Raw genomic sequence first — 27,933 nt, forward strand, 5'->3', positions numbered from 1 at the left:
ACAACAATGACTCGCTTTTCCGGGAATCTGTATTCCGGACTATTTCACTAGAAATGGCACGTACAGGTCTGATTAAAGAGGTTTTACTGTATGTACAAGGTTAACACAACTTATTTATTTGCTCGCATATTGTATGTTTTATTTTTTTCTTATATATTTGATGTAAATGTGTAAATGCTGACGTCACATCTCAATCTAGCTTTTCAGTAATTTGATTAGATGACTATCTTAAGCGACGTTCTCATTCGAATCGGACATGTATAACATTCTGCAATTTCATTAAAATCGGATACTTTTCTCTGACATGGTACCTCTGTACGTGAAGCCATACCTCCATAGGGACTGGTCGTTTATTACAGGGGAGAGGGGGCGATGATATTGGCCGTATGATAATTTGCAGACCCCCCCCCCCCCCCTCATGACCTCCCTGAATCTCACCGCCTCTCCCCTCCCCTATGATAAATGGCCAGTCCAAAGAAGTCGCGGCTAGTGAAATTCTTAGTGGGGGTCAGCGTAACATTCGGACCAATATATCTGGTTCTGTATCTCGAAAATGAATATAATCGATGAGCTCCTGCTGCAAAAATGTAACGACGCGCTATTATATTATTGTGAATGTATTATACACCGTTGTTTCTGAGCGCCATGGAAAGTATACCCAAAAGGTTATAATTTTCTTCTGTGGTGGTTTTCATTTGCTAACATTGAAATTTCCGAATCGATGTTGACTTTAGAAAGCTGATATCTGATTGGTTGAAAAACCCACGCATCTTACATTTTGATTGGGTGGTCAAAGTTCGTTCAGGGTTCACCTGACGCGACATTCTGTGGATTTCGTCCTCATATCTTGATGCCGAGAGGTATGGTATCGGAAAAAAAAGTCTGACCTCAGTGAGACTAAATTCACGGGTTGACCGAGACCAGTGGTCACCTGACTTTATTGTTATACTCACAATAAGTAAGGGGCGTAATAAAGTAGTAGAAGTGCTTTTGGCGAATGACAATTTACAATTGATAAAGTCGGGCCATGTTACATCTTCCCGAGGCAAGGGAGTTAACTGGCTTCTAGTATATAAGTCCAGTTTCCACCCTTACCGAACTAGGCTGGAATTATGAAGTTATACATATAGGCTGGACTAACGAGTCTACCCATAGTCCAATCAAAATCGCGTAACGAAATCGACATCAGGATTCGTAAACTGCCGTGCAGATTTCGGTCGTTTGCAGCATTTGCAAAGCTTGTGTACCGCCAACACGGCGTCAACAGATATTTTCCAAATGTTTTCATGTTTTTAATCAAGGTGCACACGCGATTTGATGCACATTGCGAAGTTAGACCCGTTTTATTACAATATAGATCTTTATTATCGATCAGATCGTCTTGACTGGGCGCCGCCATTTTGTTTGAAGCAAATGCAAGTGATATGAAAGGTGGAGTCTGATTGGTCAATAGGGGGGACAAAGAAGGGACATAACTCTTTATAGCCACTGGTGGCGCTACGATCGAACCTGGAAATTCGAGTCAAGTTCAGTAAGGGTGGAAACTGGACTGTCTGTTAACTTCCTTGCCTCGGGAAGATGGTCATGTTATTTGCATGTTACAAACGAAAGTTATCGAGGACTAGCACACGAGGTGTTATATACATCGCTCTCTATAAAGTTTCATCAAAATTTCCGAATCGATGTTGACTTTAGAAAGCTGATATCTGATTGGTTGAAGAACCCAAGCATATACAGAGGCATAACTTAAGTGATTAAAAAATTACACTTATTACAAACTTTGGAGAAAAACTGCATGAGCAAAGACCTTGTCAAAAGATCGCAAATTGCAAAGTAAGCGTCATGGTTTTATTCTTCTTAGTTTGTGTGCTTGGCGAAAGGGATTTGTATATGAAGTCTTGTCACGTATAAGGATAACATCTGAGCACGCATTGGATTATTACTGGTTAGACTTGAACGGCATTAACAGTACAGTACTAGTATAGCGAAGTATAGCTGTAAATCTAGTGTCGCTGAACTGCTGCCCTTGTAAAGTTTAAGATACTTTATGAGCCCATTTATTCTACACAATCCATCTTATTCGCACTGCACTTAAAGTTTTAGCCCCAAATCAGCATTCCCAAAACTAAGCTTTCGTACTTGACGTAACGCTGTACAAACAGGTTTCGGGTTACAAACGTAAAAAAATTGGATCATCCCGAGTACATTTAATTTTTTGCAATTACAGTTTAACATTATTTCTAGGGCGTTGAATGTAGCTTTCTCGAAAGCACAAATTAATATACACACCTGGTATATTCGAAACTCACAAGAAACATGGATGTATATAGAATGGTAGGACTCTTATTTCAAATAACTACCTGAGAGAATAAGGAGAGACATCTATTTGAGGAGACGCACTATTTTCATATCGGCTGAGTTGCTTGACGTCACTCGCGTATGGCGCATGGATCGTATGGTGGGGATAAGGGTCGCCTTTACCATCGTCATGAACTGTTTCGTTGTTCGCCGTTGATACTAGAAATAGTGCAAACAGGCTTTACTCTACCTGAAATATGATTTTACCTACATTTGATTGAAATAGAAATACAGCTTATAGTTATCAATTCATTTATAGACAAGGTCATACATTATGAATGGAGCTAATTTTACATTTATCATCACATGACGGTGCACGCATGGTGTTCATTACTTTTTATGGATTTTTATTAATATAGGAGTATTTTTAATTGACTATTGCGATAAATTAAAGGTACATGGTTAAATTAGGACATGTCTGATTATGGTTTGAGAGTGGATCGGTTAGTCACGGTACCTCTTCATTGGTTTTATTTGTGCGTGTATTTTATTGTTATGTTATAGTACTGTTAAGATGTCGTGCTTGCACCTATTAATTTCCGTATTGTCTATGAAATGTACTCGTGAGAGTTTATGGTGCGTGTGCATGTGCGTGTGTGCGGGCGAGTGTGTGTATGTGTGCGTGCGTGTGTGTGCATGTGCGTGCGTGCGTGCGTGCGTGTGTGTGACTGCGTTGTTGAATGCCGCGATAAGAATATTTCAGTTGCATGACGGTAATGCACAGTAACGTGCAGCGCCTGAACACCGCTGGAAAAAGTCTAGCAAAAGACAAGTCATGACACCCAGCGCGTTCTGTTAGTCTAATGATCAATAAAATTAATATTGTATGATGTTATGTTATCTTGGCTGATATTAATCATTTCGGCATGTCACGGTATCGATGCATTTTAATACATGTGGCCACGATACGAAAAACCATATTGCCTTCCTAATATATATAATACTGTAATTATCTTCATGACATGTGTCCCACAGTGAGGTAATTGTATTGGCATGTATCCTAAAGTGACGAAATTAAACTGGCATGTATCCTAATTTGAGGTAGTTATCTTGATATATATATAGTATAGTGGTGTAGTTATCTTGATATATCTATATATACACTGTATAATTAGGTAATTATTTTGTTATGTATGGTTACATGAGGTAGTTATCTTGACATGTATGGTATAGTGAGGTAGTTATCTTGACATGTATGGTATAATGAGGTAGTTTTCTTGACAGATATGGTATATCGAGGTAGTTATCTTGACATGTATGATATAATGAGGTAGTTTTCTTGACATGTATGGTATAGTGAGGTAGTTATCTTGACATGTATGGTATAGTGAGGTAGTTATCTTGACATGTGTGTTATACTGAGAGAGTTATCTTGAAATGTATGGTATAGTGAGGTAGTTTTCTTGACATGTATGGCATAATGAGGTAGTTTTCTTGACATGTATGGTATCGTGAGGTAGTTTTCTTGACATGTATGGTATAGTGAGGTAGTTATCTTGACATGTATGGTATAGTGAGGTAGTTATCTTGACATGTATGGTATAATGAGGTAGTTATCTTGACATGTATGGTACAGTGAGGTAGTTATCTTGACATGTATGGTATAATGAGGTAGTTTTCTTGACATGTATGGTATAGTGAGGTAGTTATCTTGACATGTGTGTTATAGTGAGAGTGTTACATTGAAATGTATGGTATAGTGAGGTAGTTTTCATGACATATATGGTATAGTGAGGTAGTTATCTTGATATATAGTGAGTGAGTGGCGCCGCTTTATTCAGATTTACAGTTAGCATCTGTTAATTACCTGTCTTGGTTTACTAACGTATATGAAGATGAGATATGCGCGTTACTAATGTACATGTACCGTTCAATATATATATATATATATATATATATATATAAGCGCTGATGTGTAACGTGTATTGTCAGCTGTTGATTGGCAGGTCAGCTTTTGACAGGTGTAACGATTAAGCCTGAATAATGGAACATTCCAAAGTCACTTACCGCTTCTCAAAGTCCTTTTATATATAAATATATATCATAATAGGTATCTTTTCTTAGTAGTTCGAAACACTTATTTTCAAACTGGCATTTTTGTATAACCTTCGTGGGAATATTCAGTAGAATCTTAATCGAAGCGGCAGTAGATGGTTTGAATCGCCCAACCTGACACCCCCCGGCCAAATGGAATGTTCCACTAACAGTACATTACCGTCGCCGTGTGTATCGCTAAAGGAGTGCGAGTACGTGTGTATGGTGGTAGCAATCAGTGGTAGATGGTACATCATGTTAGTCAGTGAGGGCGATGGCATGTGTGACTGGGAACCAGAGCGGATAGCTTCAGTAGATTTCAACAACCCGAGAATATAACTTGTCACCTAGTTCGCTGCATGGCAAGTCCAGCATAGCTTGTGTGTTATGTTGTGTGAGCTATTCGATGACCCGACCACTGGTCGCGCGGTGTCGACCCAACTATTTTCAGACTGTTTGAATCACCAGCAAATGTCCCAGCCTTGTAAAGCCATTGGACGATCTGACGAATATACAGTCCTGCCGTGACTGTCCATCTTAACTTAATTTTCACCGATCGAGGACGCAACTATGAGGTAAGCGATTTAAACTTCGTGCAACGATTTCTTCTGATAAACACACCGCCAAAAGTTGGTCTGTTTCGTAAACTGAATGAGTTGACCTGCTCGTGTAGGCGTAGTAGACCGCTTATGTACACACTGAAGTCAATACCGTTGTATATTTCGCGGATACAACACAGGAAATAATGGGTGTGCGATATGAATGTTTATTTAACTTCATAGCACGCCTTTAACATCAACAATGTATTTAATTGTGTAAGACTAGCAAGCATTTAGCGGGGATATATTATTACCGTCTTGTGCACAGTGATTTGAACAGTGTACGACTGTCGTGATTTAAAACGTTGAAGAAGAAAGATACGTTTTTTTGATAATAAGTGGAACAGTATTTTAAGAAAAAACGTTAAAATGTGTTTGCATTTAACAGTGGAAATAAATATTATTACCAAATGTATGTTCTATATCTAGCAACCATGACAAAATGCATCACTATCTTCCTTCAATATCAAAGTATGTCAAACATCCCATACATTGTCCATTTTAGGCTTGACTTTGACAATACATGCAGATTACGACTGGAAATACTGGAAATTTAAATAATCATTTAAACGCATATGGCAAAGTCTCTTTACATTGATGATAATGTAAGTGTTATTCTATGAATCAGTTTGGTTAGCAATATTATGTCATGTCAACACCTTTAGTTACATGCTAAAAAAGGTTTTGGTTGTGTAAGCAATTTTTGTCAGGAATTTGAAGCGGATAATTCATTAATTTCTGTCCCATTATTTGTGATTAGAGAGGTGGGTCGGTTCAGCGCACCGTAAGCATGTGTGCGGAGTAACTCTGATTTGTTGCATACAATTAAATTAACGGTAAACCAAAGCAACATATCAACACACTGTGTCTCAGCTACTGACTGCTGTTTGTGGCAAGATTTATTAATGAAGCTGTCCGACCATTCCATGAAAGTGAACTGCCTATTAGATAGCATCATGGGATTGTTTTTTGTGCCACGTCAATTAGACCTAAATGAAAAATGTTTGGCTCCAATTACACAACTTTCAAGATGAGGATACTGGGTTAGCAACATGGTTTTTACTTGGCATTTATTTTTAATCAGCCCAAATATAGGATGTTTTTAGATTTAAAGGCCACTTGACTTGCAAGTAAAAATTGTGGCCAGAGAAGGTCACAATGTCTAAGCTGAGAAGTGAACAACCACATGATAGAGAAACCGTCACGGGGGACCAGTAAGGTGTGGACTTCCTGGGCCAATCCCTCATCCGCGTGGGTCAGTCATAATCATGACGACCACCTCCGTGGTTTATTGGTAGAGTGTCTGCCTGGAAAGTGAATGGTGCGTGGTTCGATCTCCGGACACGTCATACTATAATACGTTAAAATATGGTACTTTTTGTTACCCTGTCTGGCGGTCGGCATTAAGGGGCTAAAACAAGGACTGGTCAGAGTCTGTGTCTGAGTGGGGTATTCATTTTAAACTGCAGCATGATATCTGAGTGGGCTAATGCTACAAAATCGACATCAGTCCAGACTAGAACAAGCAGACACACACATGCATGCACATTGTCCTGTAAGTGCAATAATCTTGGACGTGGTATTAAACCCCATTTCACCTCACCTCTAAATCAAAAACGTATCATTTCTTGACTTTTGTCAATTGCAACATAAGATAGTATAGAACAGATGACTCGAGGCATGAGGCAACTCACAGCTACCCTGGTGACATGATTAAACCACCCATTTCACAATATGGATATGAATTGTTAATGAGTGGCTGGACTCAAACCAGTTGCCAGTCCTTGCGTGTTTGATACATGTCATTTTGCCTGCACTCAAACTGTTTGATGTATGACAATCAAACACCTAATGATTGTCCCACAGATACAACACCCCAGTTTCACACATAGCTTTAATCACATTGTCTGGACTTGGGCTGGAAATTGGCACTAGAGCATAGTTCTGGTTCACTCCCACTTGTCAGACGCACCAATTGTCAGAGGTGCCAATCATAGGACATGTCAGTAAAGCGTGACCAGTAGCACTGCCTAGTCTTACCTACTTAAATAACGAGCATCTCCCAGCGTTGAGCAAAGTAGGGTGCTCCAACACCCCACGTTTGTTTCTTTGTTTGTTTGTTGTTTAACACCGCACTCAACTATATGACGTCGGTCTGTTTGTAATCTAGTCTGGACCAGGCAATCCAGTGATTGACACCATGAGCATCAATCCATGCAATTGGGATCGATGACATGCATTAACCAAGTCAGTGAGCCTGACCACCTGATCCCGTTAGTCGCCTCTTACGACAAGCCTAGTCGCCTTTTACGGCAAGCATGGGTTGCTGAAGACCTATTCTACCCCAGATTATATACGGACCAACTCCTGAGGTGGTTCAGATGAACCAGATTATGATTGTGTTTAGAAGTTGTGGTTAAATCTGTGCCCCATTGCTTGTGTTTTTTCAGTGATACAGAACGTGGGACTCAGTGTATGTTAATAAAATCGTTTGACCTATCAAACAATATATATATGTCGCATTCTCATCTAGTGAATTAGATACTTCAAAGAATAAGACGGCATTAATAAGATTAACCTCTCCACAACATCAACAGAAGGGCATTCAAACAGAGCACTTGGGCCACAAACCCATTGTTTTACAATTTACAGATAAATGGCAGAGGGAGTCTTGTCTTCACTTGTGTTTTGCCAGTAATATTCAGTAATATATTTAACTCTCTAACTATAATTTTTAATTTGAACATATTAATAAGAAATGATACTCATCCTCGATAACATCAAATGTTAGATTCTTTACAAAAATCACAGTATCTAACATCTCAGTATCAGGTGCACTTTTAACACCCAAAATTTCACTCCCGTAATACATCGTGGAAGTTACATATGAATCATATAATTAACATCATGACTTTATATTTGAATACAAGACATGTACGTTTATGGCCTTTAGACCTTTACCCACTGACACATTTTGGCATACAGAAAAGTAACAAAATTCACGAAGATCCGGTGTAGAATAGGTCTTCAGCAACCCATGCTTGCCGTAAAAGGCAACTATGCTTGTCGTAAAAGGCGACTAACAGGATCGGGTGGTCAGGCTCGCTGACTTGGTTGATGCATGTCATCGATCCCAATTGCGTGGATCGATGCTCATGATGTAAATCACTGGATTGTCTGGTCCAGACTCGATTATTAACAGACCTCCGTCATATAGCTGGAATATTGCTGAGTGCGGCGTTAAACAACAAACCAACCAACCAACCAACAAAATTCAAGCACCTTGTCTTGACTAATGACTGGTAGTCAAGGAATATGTTGGTTTTATCTGCAGATTAAACGTTTGATCTGTCTGGTCCTGTAAAACAATACGAGAAAAAAACTCTGATTTAAAAATATGTCTGCCTTATAAAGATATACGGTCAAAGTAAATTCTGAAATAATATACACCAAGTGCATATTTGAGATTTATTTTATTTCCTACTGTCAAAGGCTTGCCAGTGGTTGCTGGTATAGAAGTCGTAGTATGAAACTGATGTAAATGTACTACAGTTAGTTTTCAGTCCAGTCCCTGACAGCTGTGTGTAGATTATCTATGTGATAGCCATGCTTCCTCTATCCCTCACTTGTGAGGATTTTGTTCAGTACATTGCCTTATCATCTTGATCTATGAAATGTAGGTATATGTATAGCAGAGACAGTAATTCCACGTTGACATGAGATCGTGTACTAGGGCCTTGTGCATGGTTAGCAACGGACTACATTTGATATGTTTGGAGTCGCTTTCAAATTTATGCACATACCGTATTCGAAGTAATAAGCGCCCAGGGCACTCACAAAATTAGAAATAGGGGGCTCTTATTATAATATTATTTTGGTAAAAAAAACAGAGTTGAAAGATAAATTTCGTGGTTGATGCTGACATCTGAAATGTTTATATACGACATATATTTTTCCATAATTTAAACGCCCTTATTTAAGGGTGCATATAACACACGAGTGCATATTATACACGAGTAAGTAATTCTTTTGTACATTGATCAATCAGAAGGGGTCCTAACTGGGATTGTTCACTAACCAATATATTAGCTAATATCGCCATGGGCGCTTATTACGTCGAATATGGTACTTCTTATTACAGGGAGTAAACCAATAAGTTAAATCCATCACTGTGATGTAACTTTTATACCGTTCACAACAGTGTTAAAACTTAATTACACATGTGTATTTCATCACTTGCTTGATAAAGGTGTTAGAACTACACCAAAACATCGCTCTTAATTGTAATAAAGAAGTTGTTCATCCATAAATTCTTATCCTTACTTAGTTTTCTGAATGTGTGCTGCATTGCAATATTCCAAGCCATGATATAACTATGACATTGGTTTGTCATTTTTCATGCGAGACGATACAAGTGGACTTGAGGGTGACAAAATTCATGAACATTAATTGTAAAATACTATTTTCTGCCTTTTAGTTCTGAGCTCTGAAGCCGCCATTTTTTACTCGAATCCATTAGATACTTTATTTGATTCATTCCAACAAAAGAAAACCCACACGGAACACAAATATTACATCATGAGTAACCTCTGTAGGTGTACACGCCATGGTCCTCAGAAATGACAGAGTGTTTAAAATATTCACAATATAATGGCGTGGAATGTATGGAGCAGGGAGCAGGCCAATTAAATTTGTTTTTGAGTACAGAAATTTGATATTCTTGTCTGAATGCTTAGCTCACTCGCTCCCAGAATTACAAGCCTTGATGCTGATTGGCTGATTCGAAAGTTCATTTGGTGCTTCTTCTTATTGAGATATCCTCACATCATTCCGCAGAGAGGTATTGTGTCAGATCTGATTTCAATGAGATTGGTCTCCTAATAAGACTGTATGGTGACCTGTGGTGCCTGACCCCACAGGGCCACGGGGCCGTTGTAAGTGTCCCCCCATTTGTCATACAGGTAAACTAAACATCATCTTCCTGAGGCAAGGGCGTTAACTAACTATAAAAGTCCAGTTTCCACCCTTGCTGAACTAGGATGTAATTTCCAGACTCAATCGTAGTGCCATCAGTGGCTATTACGAGTTATGTCCCTTCTGTGTTCCTCCTAAAAGACGAATCAGATTCCATCTCTCATATCACTTGCATTTGCTTCAAACAAAATGGCGGCACCCAGTCAAGACGATCTGCTTGATGATCAAGATCTATATTGTGATAAAACGGGTCTTGGCCCGCTAAGTGAATCGAATCACGTAACGACCTTGATTAATAGCATGAAAGAACTTGCAAAATATCTGTTTGAGCCTAGTTGGCGGTACACATGCTTCGCAAATCCTGCACTCAACCAAAATCTGCAATTTGAAATCCATGTTGTTTTCAAACCGGATGTCTAGTTCATTACACGCTTTTAATTGGACTATGCATAGACTCGTTTGTCCAGGCAAAACTCCATAATTGCAGTCTAGTTCGGTCAAGGGTAGAAACTGGACTTTTAACGGCAGTTTACTCCCTTGGCTCGGTAAGATGTCTAAACATATGCTAGCCCTGTGGTGATTCCTGGTCAGAATGGTCCCCAGCATCCAGTGCTGGTCATAAGAAGTGACCAAATGGATCGAGAACTCAGACTTGGTGACTTGGTTGATAGCATGACCTCATACCCCAAAGGCGTTGATTGTTGCTCACAATTTCAATCACTGGATTGTCTGGTCAACACTATTATTTACAGGAAGGTGTCAAATACCTGGAATATTGCTGAGTGAGTAATAGAGTCTAGACCAGACACTCGTGTGATTGACATCATGAGCATCGATCTACGCAATTGGGATACGATGAAATGCATCAACCAAGTCAGCGAGTCTGACCACACGATCCCGTTAGTCATCTCTTATGACAAGCATAGTTGCCTTTTACGGCAAGCATGGGTTGCTGAAGGGCTACAAGTAAATGTAACAATCAATAAACATAGTAATAAGCTTCTATTTAAAGCACAATCTAAGTTACAATCTAGACTATATCTAGCACAACTTCACATACTGTGGAATACATCAGGTACATATCGCACAGTTAATATTCAGGGGGATGGATCTGATTAGTCTGTCATGGAGACCCTGAAACAAATATATCCAATACAGCCCATACAAGTCTATAATATTTTGCAAGTCTAGATTACTGCAATATCAGGGGAGAGAGTATCTGGGCTCCTTTTTATTATTAACTAAAATTAAATGTTTTTATCTGTAGATATGTTCATTTCAGAGACTAGATGTCAGTCTATGATATAGTCATCAGCTTTCAGAAACGACATAGGATTCTGATGTTGCTTGTCGTGCCAGGTGGTATTCTTTCTCACAGTCGGCTCTCTTCCTCTTTGGGGTGCAGAATCGGTCTGATTTTAATTTTTCAGTGTGTTTGATCAGTTTCACAAATCTGAAGATGTTAGGATGATGAAGAAAGAGACCCCATTGGTTCTGTATATAACATCAATATAATTTACAGTAAAATCTTTAAATTACTTTTTTCTAATCTTCAAAGAGTATTATGCGGCAACTAGGGGATTCAGATTAAGGGTTTATAGAGGGCATTATCTGTCTTTCCAATCAGCGGACGAATCCATTCTGCATCTGAGGGTATACTGAGACTTGTTTTAACTAACCCCTACTTTGCTGTATGACAAGTGAGTTATGACAAGTGAGTCATGTCAAGTGAGTTATGACAAGTGAGTTATGACAAGTGAGTTATGACAAGTGAGTCATGTCAAGTGAGTTATGACAAGTGAGTTATGACAAGTGAGTTATGACAAGTGAGTTATGACAAGTGAGTTATGACAAGTGAGTCATGTCAAGTGAGTTATGACAAGTGAGTTATGACAAGTGAGTCATGTCAAGTGAGTTATGACAAGTGAGTTATGACAAGTGAGTTATGACAAGTGAGTCATGTCAAGTGAGTTATGACAAGTGAGTGGATGACAAGTGAGTCATGTCAAGTGAGTTATGACAAGTGAGTTATGACAAGTGAGTCATGTCAAGTGAGTTATGACAAGTGAGTCATGTCAAGTGAGTTATGACAAGTGAGTTATGACAAGTGAGTTATGACAAGTGAGTTATGACAAGTGAGTTATGACAAGTGAGTCATGTCAAGTGAGTTATGACAAGTGAGTTATGACAAGTGAGTCATGTCAAGTGAGTTATGACAAGTGAGTTATGACAAGTGAGTTATGACAAGTGAGTTATGACAAGTGAGTTATGACAAGTGAGTCATGTCAAGTGAGTTATGACAAGTGAGTCATGTCAAGTGAGTTATGACAAGTGAGTTATGACAAGTGAGTTATGACAAGTGAGTTATGACAAGTGAGTCATGTCAAGTGAGTTATGACAAGTGAGTCATGTCAAGTGAGTTATGACAAGTGAGTTATGACAAGTGAGTCATGACAAGTGAGTTATGACAAGTGAGTCATGTCAAGTGAGTTATGACAAGTGAGTTATGACAAGTGAGTTATGACAAGTGAGTTATAACAAGTGAGTCATGTCAAGTGAGTTATGACAAGTGAGTTATGACAAGTGAGTTATGACAAGTGAGTTATGACAAGTGAGTCATGTCAAGTGAGTTATGACAAGTGAGTTATGACAAGTGAGTTATGACAAGTGAGTTATGACAAGTGAGTCATGTCAAGTGAGTTATGACAAGTGAGTTATGACAAGTGAGTCATGTCAAGTGAGTTATGACAAGTGAGTTATGACAAGTGAGTCATGTCAAGTGAGTTATGACAAGTGAGTTATGACAAGTGAGTCATGTCAAGTGAGTTATGACAAGTGAGTTATGACAAGTGAGTCATGTCAAGTGAGTTATGACAAGTGAGTTATGACAAGTGAGTTATGACAAGTGAGTTATGACAAGTGAGTCATGTCAAGTGAGTTATGACAAGTGAGTCATGTCAAGTGAGTTATGACAAGTGAGTTATGACAAGTGAGTTATGACAAGTGAGTCATGTCAAGTGAGTTATGACAAGTGAGTCATGTCAAGTGAGTTATGACAAGTGAGTTATGACAAGTGAGTCATGTCAAGTGAGTTATGACAAGTGAGTTATGACAAGTGAGTTATGACAAGTGAGTCATGTCAAGTGAGTTATGACAAGTGAGTGGATGACAAGTGAGTCATGTCAAGTGAGTTATGACAAGTGAGTGGATGACAAGTGAGTCATGTCAAGTGAGTTATGACAAGTGAGTCATGTCAAGTGAGTTATGACAAGTGAGTTATGACAAGTGAGTTATGACAAGTGAGTTATGACAAGTGAGTCATGTCAAGTGAGTTATGACAAGTGAGTTATGACAAGTGAGTCATGTCAAGTGAGTTATGACAAGTGAGTTATGACAAGTGAGTTATGACAAGTGAGTTATGACAAGTGAGTCATGTCAAGTGAGTCATGTCAAGTGAGTTATGACAAGTGAGTTATGACAAGTGAGTTATGACAAGTGAGTCATGTCAAGTGAGTTATGACAAGTGAGTCATGTCAAGTGAGTTATGACAAGTGAGTTATGACAAGTGAGTGGATGACAATTCCACCTTATCATGAAATGAAGTGTAATGAAAACCACCTGATTTGTTTTGGACTTTAGGTGAATACTATAAAGGTAATGAATATGATAGATTTTTTTCACCAAACAGAAGGTGAATAAGGCTTGAAATATAGTAGAATCTGTTTAAAGCACTAACTGATATCAAGCCATTCAAGATGGCATTAATCCTGGAACCAGGTGCTCGTATGACAACAAATGTCATTTTGGTATATGTCCAAATATATGAAAATTATGCCATATGTTGAAAGGAAGCATTTCAATTTGAATCTTGCAGTATTTCCATGGACATGTTCTGAGAAAGGAGTTGCTGTATGTGTACATCAAGGATTGATCAAGGCTTGATCAAGGCTTGATCAAGGATTCCAAACAAGGACCTTGCCAAGCCAAATTGAAGAAAGCACTATTCTGCCCAAAATTTCTGGTTTCTTATATTTGGAGGTATTTTGACCTACTATATCTGTCAGGGTCTGGCCTTGTCTTGGGGCTGTCTCATGACAGACAGATACACAGAAGACATCTACTATATCTGTCAGGGGCTGGCCTTGTCTTGGGGCTGTCTAATGACAGACAGATACACAGAAGACAGCTACTATATCTGTCAGGGGCTGGCCTTGTCTTGGGGCTGTGTCATGACAGACAGGTACACAGAAGACATCTACTATATCTGTCAGGGGCTGGCCTTGTCTTGGGGCTGTGTCATGACAGACAGATACACAGAAGACAACTACTATATCTGTCAGGGGCTGGCCTTGTCTTGGGGCTGTCTAATGACAGACAGATACACAGAAGACATCAACTATATCTGTCAGGGGCTGGCCTTGTCTTGGGGCTGTGTCATGACAGACAGATACACAGAAGACAGCTACTATATCTGTCAGGGGCTGGCCTTGTCTTGGGGCTGTGTCATGACAGACAGATACACAGAAGACATCTACTATATCTGTCAGGGGCTGGCCTTGTCTTGGGGCTGTGTCATGACAGACAGATACACAGAAGACACCTATATCTGTCAGGGGCTGGCCTTGTCTTGGGGCTGTGTCATGACAGACAGATACACAGAAGACAGCTACTATATCTGTCAGGGTCTGGCCTTGTCTTGGGGCTGTCTAATGACAGACAGGTACACAGAAGACATCTACTATATGTCAGGGGCTGGCCTTGTCTTGGGGCTGTGTCATGACAGACAGGTACACAGAAGACATCTACTATATCTGTCAGGGGCTGGCCTTGTCTTGGGGCTGTCATGACAGACAGATACACAGAAGACATCAACTATATCTGTCAGGGGCTGGCCTTGTCTTGGGGCTGTGTCATGACAGACAGGTACACAGAAGACACCTACTATATCTGTTAGGGACTGGCCTTGTCTTGGGGCTGTGTCATGACAGACAGGTACACAGAAGACATCTACTATATCTGTCAGGGGCTGGCCTTGTCTTGGGGCTGTGTCATGACAGACAGGTACACAGAAGACATCTACTATATCTGTCAGGGGCTGGCCTTGTCTTGGGGCTGTCTAATGACTGACAGATACACAGAAGACATCTACTATATCTGTCAGGGGCTGGCCTTGTCTTGGGGCTGTCATGACAGACAGATACACAGAAGACATCAACTATATCTGTCAGGGGCTGGCCTTGTCTTGGGGCTGTGTCATGACAGACAGGTACACAGAAGACACCTACTATATCTGTCAGGGGCTGGCCTTGTCTTCGGGCTGTGTCATGACAGACAGGTACACAGAAGACAGCTACTATATCTGTCAGGGGCTGGCCTTGTCTTGGGGCTGTCTAATGACAGACAGGTACACAGAAGACATCTACTATATCTGTCAGGGGCTGGCCTTGTCTTGGGGCTGTGTCATGACAGACAGATACACAGAAGACATCTACTATATCTGTCAGGGACTGGCCTTGTCTCTGGGCTGTGTCATGACAGACAGATACACAGAAGACAACTACTATATCTGTCAGGGGCTGGCCTTGTCTCTGGGCTGTGTCATGACAGACAGATACACAGAAGACAGCTACTATATCTGTCAGGGGCTGGCCTTGTCTCTGGGCTGTGTCATGACAGACAGATACACAGAAGACAACTACTATATCTGTCAGGGGCTGGCCTTGTCTCTGGGCTGTGTCATGACAGACAGATACACAGAAGACAGCTACTATATCTGTCAGGGGCTGGCCTTGTCTTGGGGCTGTGTCATGACAGACAGATACACAGAAGACATCTACTATATCTGTTAGGGACTGGCCTTGTCTTGGGGCTGTGTCATGACAGACAGATACACAGAAGACATCTACTATATCTGTCAGGGGCTGGCCTTGTCTTGGGGCTGTCTAATGACAGACAGATACACAGAAGACATCTACTATATGTCAGTGGCTGGCCTTGTCTTGGGGCTGTGTCATGACAGACAGATACACAGAAGACAGCTACTATATATGTCAGGGTCTGGCCTTGTCTTGGGGCTGTGTCATGACAGACAGATACACAGAAGACATCTACTATATATGTCAGTGGCTGGCCTTGTTTTGGGGCTGTGTCATGACAGACAGATACACAGAAGACATCAACTATATCTGTCAGGGGCTGGCCTTGTCTTGGGGCTGTGTCATGACAGACAGATACACAGAAGACATCTACTATATGTTAGGGGCTGGTCTTGTCTTGGGGCTGTGTCATGACAGACAGATACACAGAAGACAGCTACTATATATGTCAGTGGCTGGCCTTGTCTTGGGGCTGTGTCATGACAGACAGATACACAGAAGACAGCTACTATATATGTCAGGGGCTGGCCTTGTCTTGGGGCTGTGTCATGACAGACAGATACACAGAAGACAGCTACTATATCTGTCAGGGGCTGGCCTTGTCTCTGGGCTGTGTCATAACAGACAGATACACAGAAGACATCTACTATATCTGTCAGGGGCTGGCCTTGTCTTGGGGCTGTGTCATGACAGACAGATACACAGAAGACAGCTACTATATATGTCAGTGGCTGGCCTTGTCTTGGGGCTGTGTCATGACAGACAGATACACAGAAGACAGCTACTATATCTGTCAGGGGCTGGCCTTGTCTCTGGGCTGTGTCATGACAGACAGATACACAGAAGACAGCTACTATATCTGTCAGGGGCTGGCCTTGTCTCTGGGCTGTGTCATGACAGACAGATACACAGAAGACAGCTACTATATATGTCAGTGGCTGGCCTTGTCTCTGGGCTGTGTCATGACAGACAGATACACAGAAGACAGCTACTATATCTGTCAGGGGCTGGCCTTGTCTTGGGGCTGTGTCATGACAGACAGATACACAGAAGACAGCTACTATATCTGTCAGTGGCTGGCCTTGTCTTGGGGCTGTGTCATGACTGACAGATACACAGAAGACACCTACTATATATGTCAGTGGCTGGCCTTGTCTTGGGGCTGTGTCATGACAGACAGATACACAGAAGACAGCTACTATATCTGTCAGTGGCTGGCCTTGTCTTGGGGCTGTGTCATGACAGACAGATACACAGAAGACAGCTACTATATCTGTCAGTGGCTGGCCTTGTCTTGGGGCTGTGTCATGACAGACAGATACACAGAAGACAGCTACTATATCTGTCAGTGGCTGGCCTTGTCTTGGAGCTGTGTCATGACAGACAGATACACAGAAGACAGCTACTATATATGTCAGTGGCTGGCCTTGTCTTGGGGCTGTGTCATGACAGACAGATACACAGAAGACAGCTACTATATCTGTCAGTGGCTGGCCTTGTCTTGGGGCTGTGTCATGACAGACAGATACACAGAAGACAGCTACTATATCTGTCAGTGGCTGGCCTTGTCTTGGGGCTGTGTCATGACAGACAGATACACAGAAGACAGCTACTATATCTGTCAGTGGCTGGCCTTGTCTTGGGGCTGTGTCATGACAGACAGATACACAGAAGACAGCTACTATATCTGTCAGGGGCTGGTCTTGTCTTGGGGCTGTCATGACAGACAGATACACAGAAGACAGCTACTATATGTCAGTGGCTGGCCTTGTCTTGGGGCTGTGTCATGACAGACAGATACACAGAAGACAGCTACTATATCTGTCAGGGGCTGGCCTTGTCTTGGGGCTGTCTCATGACAGACAGATACACAGAAGACAGCTACTATATCTGTCAGGGATAGCCTTGTCTTGGGGCTGTGTCATGACAGGCAGATACACAGAAGACAGCTACTATATATGTCAGTGGCTGGCCTTGTCTTGGAGCTGTGTCATGACAGACAGATACACAGAAGACAGCTACTATATCTGTCAGGGGCTGGCCTTGTCTTGGGGCTGTGTCATGACAGACAGATACACAGAAGACAGCTACTATATCTGTCAGTGGCTGGCCTTGTCTTGGGGCTGTGTCATGACAGACAGATACACAGAAGACAGCTACTATATCTGTCAGGGGCTGACCTTGTCTTGGGGCTGTGTCATGACAGACAGATACACAGAAGACAGCTACTATATCTGTCAGGGGCTGGCCTTGTCTTGGGGCTGTCTCATGACAGACAGATACACAGAAGACAGCTACTATATGTCAGTGGCTGGCCTTGTCTTGGGGCTGTCATGACAGACAGATACACAGAAGACAGCTACTATATCTGTCAGGGGCTGGCCTTGTCTTGGGGCTGTGTCATGACTGACAGATACACAGAAGACATCTACTATATCTGTCAGGGGCTGGCCTTGTCTCTGGGCTGTGTCATGACTGACAGATACACAGAAGACATCTACTATATCTGTCAGGGGCTGGCCTTGTCTCTGGGCTGTGTCATGACTGACAGATACACAGAAGACATCTACTATATCTGTCAGGGGCTGGCCTTGTCTCTGGGCTGTGTCATGACTGACAGATACACAGAAGACATCTACTATATCTGTCAGGGGCTGGCCTTGTCTTGGGGCTGTGTCATAACAGACAGATACACAGAAGACAGCTACTATATCTGTCAGGGGCTGGCCTTGTCTTGGGGCTGTGTCATGACAGACAGATACACAGAAGACAGCTACTATATCTGTCAGGGGCTGGCCTTGTCTTGGGGCTGTGTCATGACAGACAGATACACAGAAGACAGCTACTATATCTGTCAGGGACTGGTCTTGTCTTGGGGCTGTGTCATGACAGACAGATACACAGAAGACAGCTACTATATCTGTCAGGGGCTGGCCTTGTCTTGGGTCTGTGTCATGACAGACAGATACACAGAAGACAGCTACTATATCTGTCAGGGGCTGACCTTGTCTTGGGGCTGTGTCATGACAGACAGATACACAGAAGACATCTACTATATCTGTTAGGGGCTGGTCTTGTCTTGGGGCTGTGTCATGACAGACAGATACACAGAAGACAGCTACTATATCTGTTAGGGACTGGTCTTGTCTTGGGGCTGTGTCATGACAGACAGATACAAAGAAGACAGCTACTATATCTGTCAGGGTCTGGCCTTGTCTTGGGGCTGTGCCATGACAGGCAGATACACAGAAGACATCTACTATATATGTCAGGGGCTGGCCTTGTCTTGGAGCTGTCATGACAGACAGACACACAGAAGACAGCTACTATATGTTAGGGGCTGGTCTTGTCTTGGGGCTGTGTCATGACAGACAGATACAAAGAAGACAGCTACTATATGTCAGGGGCTGGCCTTGTCTTGGGGCTGTGTCATGACAGACAGATACACAGAAGACAGCTACTATATCTGTCAGGGGCTGGCCTTGTCTTGGGGCTGTGTCATGACAGACAGATACACAGAAGACAGCTACTATATCTGTTAGGGACTGGTCTTGTCTTGGGTCTGTGTCATGACAGACAGATACACAGAAGACATCTACTATATGTTAGGGGCTGGTCTTGTCTTGGGGCTGTGTCATGACAGACAGATACACAGAAGACATCTACTATATCTGTTAGGGGCTGGTCTTGTCTTGGGGCTGTGTCATGACAGACAGATACACAGAAGACAGCTACTATATCTGTTAGGGACTGGTCTTGTCTTGGGGCTGTGTCATGACAGACAGATACAAAGAAGACAGCTACTATATCTGTCAGGGTCTGGCCTTGTCTTGGGGCTGTGCCATGACAGGCAGATACACAGAAGACATCTACTATATATGTCAGGGGCTGGCCTTGTCTTGGAGCTGTCATGACAGACAGACACACAGAAGACAGCTACTATATGTTAGGGGCTGGTCTTGTCTTGGGGCTGTGTCATGACAGACAGATACAAAGAAGACAGCTACTATATGTCAGGGGCTGGCCTTGTCTTGGGTCTGTGTCATGACAGACAGATACACAGAAGACAGCTACTATATCTGTCAGGGGCTGGCCTTGTCTTGGGGCTGTGTCATGACAGACAGATACAAAGAAGACATCTACTATATCTGTCAGTGTCTGGCCTTGTCTTGGGGCTGTGTCATGACAGACAGATACAAAGAAGACATCTACTATATCTGTCAGTGTCTGGCCTTGTCTTGGGGCTGTGTCATGACAGACAGATACACAGAAGACAGCTACTATATGTCAGGGACTGGCCTTGTCTTGGGTCTGTGTCATGACAGACAGATACACAGAAGACAGCTACTATATCTGTCAGGGGCTGGCCTTGTCTTGGGTCTGTGTCATGACAGACAGATACACAGAAGACATCTACTATATGTTAGGGGCTGGTCTTGTCTTGGGGCTGTGTCATGACAGACAGATACACAGAAGACAGCTACTATATGTCAGGGGCTGGCCTTGTCTTGGGTCTGTGTCATGACAGACAGATACAAAGAAGACATCTACTATATCTGTCGGCTGGCCTTGTCTTGGAGCTGTCATGACAGACAGACACACAGAAGACAGCTACTATATGTTAGGGGCTGGTCTTGTCTTGGGGCTGTGTCATGACAGACAGATACACAGAAGACAGCTACTATATGTCAGGGGCTGGCCTTGTCTTGGGTCTGTGTCATGACAGACAGATACAAAGAAGACATCTACTATATCTGTCAGGGGCTGGCCTTGTCTTGGAGCTGTCATGACAGACAGATACACAGAAGACAGCTACTATATGTTAGGGGCTGGTCTTGTCTTGGGGCTGTGTCATGACAGACAGATACAAAGAAGACAGCTACTATATGTTAGGGGCTGGTCTTGTCTTGGGGCTGTGTCATGACAGACAGATACAAAGAAGACAGCTACTATATGTTAGGGGCTGGTCTTGTCTTGGGGCTGTCTCATGACAGACAGATACACAGAAGACACCTACTATATGTTAGGGGCTGGTCTTGTCTTGGGGCTGTCTCATGACAGACAGATACACAGAAGACAGCTACTATATGTTAGGGGCTGGTCTTGTCTTGGGTCTGTGTCATGACAGACAGATACACAGAAGACAGCTACTATATGTTAGGGGCTGGTCTTGTCTTGGGGCTGTGTCATGACAGACAGATACACAGAAGACAGCTACTATATCTGTTAGGGGCTGGTCTTGTCTTGGGGCTGTGTCATGACAGACAGATACACAGAAGACAGCTACTATATCTGTTAGGGACTGGTCTTGTCTTGGGGCTGTGTCATGACAGACAGATACACAGAAGACAGCTACTATATCTGTTAGGGACTGGCCCTGTCTTGGGGCTGTGTCATGACAGACAGATACACAGAAGACACCTACTATATCTGTCAGGGGCTGACCTTGTCTTGGGGCTGTCTCATGACAGACAGATACACAGAAGACAGCTACTATATCTGTCAGGGGCTGACCTTGTCTTGGGGCTGTGTCATGACAGACAGATACACAGAAGACATCTACTATATCTGTCAGGGGCTGGTCTTGTCTTGGGGCTGTGTCATGACAGACAGATACACAGAAGACACCTACTATATCTGTCAGGGGATGGCCTTGTCTTGGGGCTGTCTCATGACAGACAGATACACAGAAGACAGCTACTATATCTGTTAGGGGCTGGTCTTGTCTTGGGTCTGTGTCATGACAGACAGATACACAGAAGACAGCTACTATATCTGTCAGGGGCTGGTCTTGTCTTGGGTCTGTGTCATGACAGACAGATACACAGAAGACATCTACTATATCTATCAGGGGCTGACCTTGTCTTGGGTCTGTCTCATGACAGACAGATACACAGAAGACAGCTACTATATCTGTTAGGGGCTGGTCTTGTCTTGGGTCTGTGTCATGACAGACAGATACAGAGAAGACAGTGACTATATCTGTCAGGGGCTGGTCTTGTCTTGGGGCTGTCTCATGACAGACAGATACACAGAAGACAGCTACTATATCTGTCAGGGGCTGACCTTGTCTTGGGTCTGTCTCATGACAGACAGATACACAGAAGACAGCTACTATATCTCTTAGGGGCTGACCTTGTCTTGGGTCTGTCTCATGACAGACAGATACACAGAAGACATCTACTATATATATCAGGGGCTGACCTTGTCTTGGGTCTGTCTCATGACAGACAGATACACAGAAGACAGCTACTATATCTGTTAGGGGCTGGTCTTGTCTTGGGTCTGTGTCATGACAGACAGATACAGAGAAGACAGTGACTATATCTGTCAGGGGCTGGTCTTGTCTTGGGGCTGTCTCATGACAGACAGATACACAGAAGACAGCTACTATATCTGTCAGGGGCTGACCTTGTCTTGGGTCTGTGTCATGACAGACAGATACACAGAAGACAGCTACTATATCTGTCAGGGGCTGGTCTTGTCTTGGGGCTGTGTCATGACAGACAGATACAGAGAAGACAGCTACTATATCTGTCAGGGACTGGCCTTGTCTTGGGTCTGTGTCATGACAGACAGATACACAGAAGACAGCTACTATATCTGTCAGGGGCTGACCTTGTCTTGGGTCTGTCTCATGACAGACAGATACACAGAAGACAGCTACTATATCTGTTAGGGGCTGGTCTTGTCTTGGGTCTGTGTCATGACAGACAGATACAGAGAAGACAGTGACTATATCTGTCAGGGGCTGGTCTTGTCTTGGGGCTGTCTCATGACAGACAGATACACAGAAGACAGCTACTATATCTGTCAGGGGCTGACCTTGTCTTGGGTCTGTCTCATGACAGACAGATACACAGAAGACAGCTACTATATCTGTTAGGGGCTGACCTTGTCTTGGGTCTGTGTCATGACAGACAGATACACAGAAGACATCTACTATATATATCAGGGGCTGACCTTGTCTTGGGTCTGTCTCATGACAGACAGATACACAGAAGACAGCTACTATATCTGTTAGGGGCTGGTCTTGTCTTGGGTCTGTGTCATGACAGACAGATACAGAGAAGACAGTGACTATATCTGTCAGGGGCTGGTCTTGTCTTGGGGCTGTCTCATGACAGACAGATACACAGAAGACAGCTACTATATCTGTCAGGGGCTGACCTTGTCTTGGGTCTGTGTCATGACAGACAGATACACAGAAGACAGCTACTATATCTGTCAGGGGCTGGTCTTGTCTTGGGGCTGTGTCATGACAGACAGATACAGAGAAGACAGCTACTATATCTGTCAGGGGCTGGCCTTGTCTTGGGGCTGTGTCATGACAGACAGATACACAGAAGACAGCTACTATATCTGTCAGGGGCTGACCTTGTCTTGGGGCTGTGTCATGACAGACAGATACAAAGAAGACAGCTACTATATCTGTCAGGGACTGGCCTTGTCTTGGGTCTGTGTCATGACAGACAGATACACAGAAGACATCTACTATATCTGTCAGGGGCTGGTCTTGTCTTGGGGCTGTGTCATGACAGACAGATACACAGAAGACAGCTACTATATCTGTCAGGGGCTGGTCTTGTCTTGGGTCTGTGTCATGACAGACAGATACACAGAAGACATCTACTATATCTGTCAGGGGCTGGTCTTGTCTTGGGGCTGTGTCATGACAGACAGATACAGAGAAGACATCTACTATATGTCAGGGGCTGGCCTTGTCTTGGGGCTGTGTCATGACAGACAGATACACAGAAGACAGCTACTATATCTGTCAGGGGCTGGCCTTGTCTTGGGTCTGTGTCATGACAGACAGATACACAGAAGACAGCTACTATATCTGTCAGGGGCTGGCCTTGTCTTGGGGCTGTGTCATGACAGACAGATACAAAGAAGACATCTACTATATGTTAGGGGCTGGCCTTGTCTTGGAGCTGTGTCATGACAGACAGATACACAGAAGACACCTACTATATCTGTCAGGGGATGGCCTTGTCTTGGGGCTGTGTCAAGACAGACAGATACACAGAAGACAGCTACTATATCTGTCAGGGGCTGGCCTTGTCTTGGGGCTGTGTCATGACAGACAGATACACAGAAGACATCTACTATATCTGTCAGGGGCTGACCTTGTCTTGGGTCTGTGTCATGACAGACAGATACACAGAAGACAGCTACTATATCTGTTAGGGACTGGTCTTGTCTTGGGGCTGTGTCATGACAGACAGATACACAGAAGACAGCTACTATATCTGTCAGGGACTGGTCTTGTCTTGGGGCTGTGTCATGACAGACAGATACACAGAAGACAGCTACTATATCTGTCAGGGGCTGGTCTTGTCTTGGGTCTGTGTCATGACAGACAGATACACAGAAGACATCTACTATATCTGTCAGGGGCTGGTCTTGTCTTGGGGCTGTGTCATGACAGACAGATACAGAGAAGACATCTACTATATGTCAGGGGCTGGCCTTGTCTTGGGGCTGTGTCATGACAGACAGATACACAGAAGACAGCTACTATATCTGTCAGGGGCTGACCTTGTCTTGGGGCTGTGTCATGACAGACAGATACACAGAAGACATCTACTATATCTGTCAGGGGCTGACCTTGTCTTGGGGCTGTGTCATGACAGACAGATACACAGAAGACAGCTACTATATCTGTCAGGGGCTGGTCTTGTCTTGGGGCTGTGTCATGACAGACAGATACAGAGAAGACATCTACTATATGTCAGGGGCTGGCCTTGTCTTGGGGCTGTGTCATGACAGACAGATACACAGAAGACAGCTACTATATCTGTCAGGGGCTGACCTTGTCTTGGGGCTGTGTCATGACAGACAGATACACAGAAGACAGCTACTATATCTGTTAGGGACTGGTCTTGTCTTGGGGCTGTGTCATGACAGACAGATACACAGAAGACATCTACTATATCTGTTAGGGACTGGTCTTGTCTTGGGGCTGTGTCAAGACAGACAGATACACAGAAGACAGCTACTATATGTCAGGGGCTGGTCTTGTCTTGGGGCTGTGTCATGACAGACAGATACACAGAAGACATCTACTATATCTGTTAGGGACTGGTCTTGTCTTGGGGCTGTGTCAAGACAGACAGATACACAGAAGACAGCTACTATATGTCAGGGGCTGGTCTTGTCTTGGGGCTGTGTCATGACAGACAGATACACAGAAGACAGCGAATATATATATATATCAGGGTCTGGCCTTGTCTTGGGGCTGTGTCATGACAGACAGATACACAGAAGACATCTACTATATCTGTTAGGGACTGGTCTTGTCTTGGGGCTGTGTCAAGACAGACAGATACACAGAAGACAGCTACTATATCTGTCAGTGGCTGGCCTTGTCTTGGGGCTGTGTCATGACAGACAGATACACAGAAGACACCTATATCTGTCAGGGGCTGGCATTATGTGAAGAAGTAGTTTGGGCTGAATTTAGTGACCACAGTGGATGACAACATTTGATGAAGTGAAGAACTTGGGGAGTATTGTGAAGTTTTGGGTTTAGAATCCTTATGCCAAGTTACTAAAGAAATTGCTAATCTAGAAATATCTGAGTTTGTATGATTTCACCTGGATCACAATAATTCTGTCTACCATTTTAGTTTCTGTAGCCAGAATTGAATTAAAGAATGAATTTTGTTCCTATAGTTTCATTGTTTCTTGACACCAAACTTTCCATTCACTGAAAGACATATTTTACAAAGGACTTAATTAGTGCATATATTGACATTGCCCAAATGAATCACTGTAAACACCTTCTGAAAAAGCCACATGCTTTTATTTTGAAATCATATGGTAGTGTATGTTTAACATTGGGAACAATTTATCGTATAGGAGGACATCATGTGAGATGTTCAAGATTTTATTGGACTTCATGTATTAATGTCCTAAACATCCCTTCCTTTATGACTTCCCTGACAGACTGAGCTGACTTTTATGTCTATGTAGTTCCTGAATATTAGATTTCTACAAAATTGAGTTAAAAAACGAGATGGGAATTTTGCAATATTGCACAATCACTTTAGATTTATGGTCAGAATGATTCTAGAATCTACATTCCATGCATTGTAGTTTAGGGATAGAGTAACGGAACTTTGAGAGTGAAACTCTTGATACAGTGGCTACTACATACTGAGTCCCTCACTGGGAAACTGTCAGGGTTAACAAATAACAGGGTAGGATGAGGGTCCAGTTTGGCCCACATGAATTAAGAATGAAACACTTTTTTTAGAAATTGTTGTGAAACTTTATCAGACATGTTGAATAAGAACTAGAATGGGAACATGTTCATTTCAACAGCATCACTTTTGGGACGTATGACAACACTAAGTGCTGGGATAAAATGTGCCACAAGGGCTGATTTTAGAGGTTTTCTTGAAGTGTTTTTCTATTTTTTTATTTGTTTTGTTTGTTTGTTGTTTAATGCCGCACTCAGCTGTATGACAGCGGTCTGTAAATAATCAAGTCTGGACCAGGTAATCCAGTGATTGACATCATGAGCATCGGTCCACACAATTGGGATACAATGACATGCATCAACCAAGTCATTGAGTCTGACTACCCAATCCTATCGGTTGCCTCTTACGACAAGTATAGTCATCTTTTACAGCATGCATGGGTTGCTGAAGACCTATTCTGCTCTATGCTAATTTTTTACATGAGCAAGTCTTCGACTCAAGCTTAATGCCATAGATGTTCATTAAAACATTACAAACATATGGTAAAAAATCCTCATGGGTCATGGGCTTACTCATGCTTAGGTTTTCATTTGAAAAGAAAAAAGGCTAGTTGTCAGTCATTTGAACATGTCTGATATTTTTCATGCCAGGAGTTCAAAGTTTCCTGCAACATTAAAGTTTAACATTTCCAGTTGGCCAAGTATGGTCCTTATCCTACCTCCTCATTTCCATATAAATGAAGCAGCATATTTATCTTACCATGGCCCAGCAAGGTGGGTCCAGAGTATTGAGGTCTCGCTGAGTAGTATTGACCAATGTCAATTTAAATTAATATAATGTAGTTTGTCTCAAAGTATTTCATCCTGAAGGAGATGAAGGTACGAGATGGCCAGGATGGTTTGCAAGATGTAGATGTTACATTGCATTTTTTGAATCACAATAATATCTTGGCATCCAGCTACGTATGAGCTGGGAGATGTGCACATCACACAAATATCAGGCATCTCCCAGAGGCAAGGGATTTATCTGACTTTAAAAGTCAAGTTTCCACCCTTGCCGAACTAGGATGGAATTTCTGGGCTCGATTGTAGTGCCACCAGTTTCTATTACGAGTTATGTCCCTTCTATGTCTACCCTATTGACCAATCAGACTCCACCTCTCATATCTCTTGCACTGGCTTCAAACAAATGGTGGCACCCAGTCAACACAATTTCATTGATAATAAAGATCTTTACTGAAATAAACCAGGTTTTTCATCGCAAAGTGCACCTTGATTAAAATCATGAAAAGATTTGGAAAATATCTGTCGATGCCCAGTTAATGGTACACATGCTCTGCAAATCCTGCAATCTGACGAATTCAGCCTTGAGGATGCCATGTTGTTTATGAACCGGATGTCGATTTCGTCGATTGGACTATGCATAGACTCGTTAGTCCAGCCCAAAATGTAACTCCATAATTTCAGCCTAGTTTGGCAAGGGTGGAAACTGAACTTTTAACATCAGTTAACTTCCTTGCCTCAGAACGATGAACATACAGGTAAAAAGGGATATGTTTCTTTGGCCTCTGCACCTCACTTACCTATGCATGAACCATATTTATTTCTATTTTAATTGATATGATTGTTAGTTAACATTGTTTCTATCATCCATTGACAAAATGCCAGAGAATAACCAGTCCCAATTATCCGCTGAAACGTATTCCATATGGGTGTATGAGGCAAAATAGGGTGAAAGTCATATGAATGAATCACTGAAAATCAGCGACACCAGGTGTTCGTGAAAATGGTAAGCATGTCCTGCCCTACAGGTAGCACCTGCCATTCACACAATTTGCATAAAAAGTGAATGTTTTTTGCCTGTTGACGAACACTAGTACAC

General features: G+C 42.5%; 1 protein-coding gene across 2 annotated transcripts in view; it reads left to right on the forward strand.

Annotated features, from left to right (window-relative positions):
• Positions 1 to 27,933, forward strand: part of LOC139444302 (protein dispatched homolog 1-like) — a 102,046-nt gene that overhangs the window by 31,833 nt on the left and 42,280 nt on the right. Inside the window, exon 1 of one of the 2 annotated variants that reach the window (XM_071225235.1) lies at positions 4,596 to 4,967. The exons of the other annotated variant lie outside the window; for it this stretch is intronic. Within the exon in view, the coding sequence (XP_071081336.1) occupies positions 4,963 to 4,967 (5 nt within the window). The 5' untranslated portion in view covers positions 4,596 to 4,962. Of the gene's footprint in view, positions 1 to 4,595; positions 4,968 to 27,933 lie in introns of those variants that run through there. 2 annotated transcript variants of the gene reach the window in all.

Source organism: Haliotis cracherodii, unplaced genomic scaffold (assembly GCF_022045235.1).
Source record: "Haliotis cracherodii isolate W230 unplaced genomic scaffold, xgHalCrac1.p SCAF_5, whole genome shotgun sequence".
NCBI lineage: Eukaryota > Metazoa > Mollusca > Gastropoda > Lepetellida > Haliotidae > Haliotis > Haliotis cracherodii.